General features: G+C 59.4%; 1 protein-coding gene across 1 annotated transcript; it reads right to left on the bottom strand.

Moving 5' to 3' along the window:
- Positions 1–481: 481 nt before the first annotated feature.
- LOC112125045 (glutamate receptor ionotropic, NMDA 2D-like) lies at positions 482–5514 on the bottom strand (the record flags this gene model as incomplete). The annotated part of the gene is made up of 8 exons (XM_026663136.1): positions 482–807; positions 953–1078; positions 1388–1541; positions 1986–2154; positions 2442–2653; positions 3557–3671; positions 4244–4838; positions 5442–5514. Coding segments are annotated over 8 exons (1770 nt in total), but the record flags the coding sequence as incomplete, so codon positions are not given.
- Positions 5515–5732: the final 218 nt, after the last annotated feature.

Below are 5732 nucleotides of genomic sequence, written 5' to 3'. Positions count from 1 at the left end.
CCACGGATCAGCTGGGCCGGGCCATACAGGATCTACCGCGACCCACGAATCAGCTGGGCGGGGCCATACAGGATCTACCATGACCCATGGATCACCTGGGATCTACCGTGACCCATAGACCAGATGGATCTAGTGATACTGCTCTATTGTGATCCATGGATCAATCAGATGATCAGGCTAGACTGGATCCAGCAAGATCTACTGTCTGACAAACTAGATCAGATCTATGAAGTGACTGGATCGCATGAGACTGGCTCTACTGAGATCCACCGATCCACTGGATCAGTCTAGATCGGCTCTGCTGAGATCCATGGACCCACTGGACCTGTGGTCTAGCGAGACCGGTGGGGTGTTTGGATCGGGCTGGATTGGCTCTATTGAGATCCAGGGATCGAGTGGATCTGTCTAGACGGGCTCTGTCGCGCCCTAGGCCTGTATTGACCCCAGCGAGATCCCGGGATTGACGCAGGCTGGATCTCACAGCATCCAGGGATTGATTGCACTCGGCTCCCGGCGGCAGGGGAGGGGTGGCCGGTGGGGACGGGGATTGGGCAGGCAGCAGAAGGGGGAGCCTCACCTTGCGGTCGCTCAGCCCCGACACCGTGTCCACGTACTCCTCCTGGATCATGAAGGCGGCCAGGTTGGCCGTGTAGCTGGCGAGGAAGATGACGGCGAAGAAGGCCCAGATCAGCACCATGATCTTGCTGGTGGTGCCCTTGGGGTTCTCCACCGGCACCGAGTTGTTGAAGACCAGAGCCCAGAGCAGCCAGATGGACTTGCCAATGGTGAACTTGGAGCCCCCCGTGCCTGCAAAGCATCAAGGGAAGGGTCAGCCCGCACAGCACCTCTGTGCCCCCCACCCCGCCCCCCAGCCCTACTGGTGCCCCTCACTCCCGACCCGCAGCCCCCTGCTGTCCCCAGGCGGAGCAGCGGGTGTGAGGGTGGGACTCACGTTTCCCGTCGGCCAGGCTGCGGTTATAACCCACGGGGCTGAAGTACTCGAAGATGAAGACGGTGACGGCCACCACGGTCAGACACATGACGAACATCATCACCCAGACAGCTGGGCTGTAGGGCTCTGCAGGGGGAAGGAACAGTCAGTGCTCGGACACCTGGGTTCTATGCCCAGCTCTGGGAGGGGAGGGGGGCCTAGTGATTAGAGAAAGGGGGTGGGGAGCCAGGACTCCTGGGTGCTCTCCCAGATCTGGGTGGGAAGGGGTTCTAGTGGTTAGAGCAAGGTGGGGGTTGGGAGCCAGGACTCCTGGGTTCTATTCCCCACAGCCCCCCTTGCTGGCAGAGGCTGGGGCCAGAGTAGCTGGGAGCTCCCCACACAGCCAGCGTTTCTGCCCTGCTCCCACAACGCCCCCTGGTGGCGGCAGGTGCTGACCCAGGAAGGCGGAGGGCGAGACGGTCCCGTTGCTCCGTGAGACCATGACGCTGATGCCCGTCTCGACGAAGGGCACGGAGAAGTCGATGATCTCGGAGCGTTCCTCGTTGATAGTCAGGGAGCCGATGGCCATGTCTGCACGCAGGTAAAACACCTGGGGGAAGACCGAGGGGGAGGAGTCAGTGAGGGGGGCGGAGCCTTCAAAGGGACATTCTCCCTCTCCCATGCAATGCTAGGCCGTCTTACCCAGTAACCCAGCTGTGCAGTTCAGGGGGGCTACGGTGGGACCCCAAAGCGAGCAGGGTATTTCTGGAAAGGATTTGAGGGGGAGGGGAAGCAACCAGGTGAGATCTGGGGGGTCTTTGAAAGAAACCCCCAAGGTGCCCAGGGATTTCTGGAGGGAGGCAGAGAAATTGAGGATCCCCAAGAAAGGGGAAAGTGGCACCAACCTATGTGGGCTGGGAGCCAGGACTCCTGGGTTCTCTCCCTGGCTCGGGGAGGGGAGTGGAGCTTAGTGGTTAGAAGGAGGGGGGTTGGGAGCCAGGACTCCTGGGTTCTCTCCCCGGCTCAGGGAGGCTGGGGGGCAGAGATGTCTCACCTCCCCGATCATGCCGTTCCAGACCCCGTCGATCTTTTTGCCGTGCTTGCCGTTGGTGACCAGGTAGAGGTCGTAGGTGAAGCCCACGGTCTTAGCCAGGCGCTTGAGGATGTCGATGCAGAATCCTTTGCAGCATTTCTTCTCAAAAAGCAGTGGGTCCGTGGGGTGACTGGAGGGGGAGGGAGCAAAACAGAAATGGAGATGGACAGAGAGCACAACTGTGGGGAAGCTCACAGCGCTGGGCGGAGCTCCCTGTCACGGGCACTGCCGCGGGGAAGCTCACAGCGCCAGTGGCACTGCCTCAGGGAAGCTCGCAGCACCGGGGGTACTGCCACGGGGAAGTTCGCAGCACTGGGTGGAGCTCCTCGCCAGGGGCACTGCCGAGGGGAAGCTTGCAGCGCTGGGCAGCGCGCCCGGCTGGGGGCACTGCCGTGGGGAAGTTTGCAGCGTGGGTACCTGTCAGTGCGGTTCAGCTGGTTGCGGCAGGGCACCGAGTCCCGGATGCATGTGCCGGTGGCCGGGTCGATGTTCTCGACGATGACGAAGGGCCGCTCCTCCAGCGTGGCCACCGTCAGGTGCTGGTCGTCGTCCACCGGCTGCAGGAACTTGCCATAGCGCGACCAGACCGGGTACTTCATGCGTAGGATCTGGTGCTCCCAGCTCCCGACCTACACGGGGATGGGGTGGGGGGGCTTCACTGGGGGTCCCTCCCTAGGGCCTGAGCCCTGGTCCCGCCAAACTCACCCAGCACCACCGGATACACCCCAGAGTCACCCTTGCCCCTCAAACCTTCCCCTCTAAACTCACCCCCTAAATTCCTCAACCCTGCCCTCCAAATCACCCCATGATTCCCAAACCTTCCCCCAAATCATCCCACTCTCCCTGAAACTGCCGCTCCAAACTCACCAACACCCCCCAAACCTGCCTCAAACTCAACCCAAAATCTTCCCCCAATCTCCCTGAACCTGCCCCTCCAAACTCACCAAAAACCCCCAAACTCACCGACACCCCCCAGGCCTGCCCCCAAACTCAGACACCCCCCAAACCTGCCCCCAACTCACCCCAAAATCTTCCCCCTAAAACTCACCCCCAATCTCCTGAAACTGCCCCTCCAAACTCACCGACATCCCCCAAACCTGCCCCCAAACTCACCCCAAAATCTTCCCCCAATCTCCCTGATCCTGCCCCTCCAAACTCACCGACACCCCCCAAACTCACCGACACCCCCAGGCCTGCCCCCAAACTCAACCCAAAATCTTCCCCCTAAAACTCACCCCCAGTCTCCCTCCAAACTCACCGACACCCCCGAAACCTGCCCATCAAACTCAGCCCCCACCCCAGACCTGTCCCTCCAAGCTTGACCCCAAACCCACCTCCAAATCATTGGGCAGAAAGATGGAGGTTGGGAGACATTGTTAGGGGGAGGGGCACAGAGCTGGGGGCATGGCACAGATATAGGGTGGAGCTCTGGTAAGGGATGGGGCAGAGGGATAGGGTGGGGCTCCAGCAGTGGGCAGGGTAAGCCTTTGGCAGAGGGCGGGACAGACAGGTGGGCAGGGTCAGGTACTCACCACCTCCCAAGTGCGCTCCTTGTTGAGGGAGATGACAACCAGCGATGGGTTGATGAGGTAGCCGTCCTCATTGAAGGAGAAATCCTTCTGCCCCCATGTGATGTTCATGAAATACCTGGCGGTGGGGAGAGAGTTAGGGGGGGACCCAGCACGCCCCAGCTCTGCTGGTGCCCCTCTGTCTTGTTGCCCCACTAAGCCAGGTAGACTCCTACCCTGGAGCCAGTGCCCCCTAGAAAGGAAAGGCCCCATGTTCCATTTCCTCTTCTACTCCAGTCTCCAGGGCATTGCAGGTTGTCATAGATCTGTCCCCTCCCCCGTTGGGTTGGTTATTTTGGTTTGGGTTGAGTGTGGTTGGACTGGGTTGGGGCGAATTGGATTGGCGTTGGGTTGAATTCTGCTGATGGGCATATCTGCCCCCATCACACTCATCAGTACAGGTTGTTGTGGATTTGCTGTTGGGTTGGTTATATTGAGTTGGGGTTGACTGAGGTGGATTGGTGTTGAGGTGGGTTGCACGGGGTGGGGTTGGGTTGGGATTACACTGATGGGCACCAGATTCCCGTAGATCTGCCCACCCATCCCTCTGAGTTGGTTCTGTTGGGTTGTGGCTGGGGTTGAGTTGAGTTGGGATTGCGTTGATGGGCACCACATTCTCCCCCACTCTGTCCCCCGCCTCCCTCAACTCACCGGTGGAGGTTTTCATGGATCTGGCTGAGGTTGGGTGCCCGGCAGTCGTTGTTGAACTCGGGAATGAAGCCGTAGTCCCTGGAGAGTGCCTCGGCACCCTTGGCAATGATGGCCACCCCGTTCTGGACGCGGTGGTGCAGGTCGTCCCGCCAGCCGGCCGACAGCACTGTGAAGAGGCCGACGGGCAGGTGCTCAGGCATGTAGTCAGTGCCACCCAGGTTCGTGCCCACCATGAACCAGATATAGCCAGGTCCGGTGAGGCCGGCATCCCGCGCTGCCTGGAAGATGCTCTCCGCCTCCTCGCGGGAGCAGTAGAGCAGGCGGATCTGGGCAGGGATCTCCCGCAGCTGGCGCTTGAGCCGGGAGCCATCAGGGTCATCGGTCAGGTTGAGGGTCAGGACGCCCCGGTGTTCCCAGCCAATGAAGCTGCTGTCGGTCAGCACCTCGATATAATCCACAAAGTCCTCGTAGCCGGGGAAGAGGGTGGTGATGACAGCGAAGGCCGTCCAGTCGTACTCCTCCAGCACCTCGAACATCACCTGCAGCTGCTGCTCCGTCGATGAGCCCAGCTGCAGAAAGGTGGAGCCTTTCTCCTGGGCAGGGAGAAAATGGGGAGGTCAGGGGCTGCTCCTCAATCCTGACCTGCAGCCTCCTATCATCCCAGCCGTGGGATTCCCCCTCCCAGCTCTGCCAATGCCCCTCAGTCCTGACCCGCAGGCTGCCCCTCCTCCTGCAGCTCTGCTGATACATCTCAAACCTGAACCACAGCCTCTGTAAAATTCCACACCTGGGCTTCCCCTTACCCCTCCACAGGTCCGCTGATGTGTCTCAATCCAAACCTGACATCTACACTGCCAATGGTGGGCACAGGGGCATGGAGATGTGGGCTGAGATGATAGGCTGCACTGGGTTAGACAGAGTGTATAGGGTTGGGTTGGGTTATGTTGATTGGTTTGGGTTGCATTGGGCTGGGTGGGTTGGGTTGGGTTGGGTCAGGAATGGATGTGTATGTTGTTTTCCATTATGTCGGGATGGGCTCTGTTATGTTGTGTTGGGTTGGGTTGGGTTAGGGTGAGTTTTGTTGCATGCACTGGGTTGAGTTAGGGTTAGGTTGGAATCGGGAGATATGGGTGAGGTGTGTAGGGATGAGTGTGGGGGCATATAGGTATTGGTGTGGGGCCTGGCAACCCCCTCCCCTTGGATGTGAGCATGATGGCTGAGCCCCTGTTGAATCCAATGTTGGGCATTGAAGTTTGGGTCAAGATGATGAGTCAAGCTGAGTTGCAGTTGGGTTGACTGTGAATGAACTGAGTTGGATTGAGGTTGGTTTGAGGTGAGATTGGGATGGGTTGAGTGTGGTTGTGTCGGGTTGGAGTTCAGTGTGGTCTGGTTGGCTTGGGGTTGGAATGGGTTGAATGTGGTTGAGTTGGGTTGGGGTTTGGTTGGGTTGAGTGTGGTTGGATTGAATTGAGTGTGGTTGGGTTGGCGT

Source organism: Terrapene carolina, unplaced genomic scaffold (genome assembly GCF_002925995.2).
Source record: "Terrapene carolina triunguis isolate 2854851 unplaced genomic scaffold, T_m_triunguis-2.0 Scaffold32643, whole genome shotgun sequence".
Lineage (NCBI taxonomy): Eukaryota > Metazoa > Chordata > Testudines > Emydidae > Terrapene > Terrapene triunguis.
The sequence above is the reverse complement of the archived record's forward strand: the minus strand, read 5'-3'. Positions and strand labels throughout refer to the sequence as shown.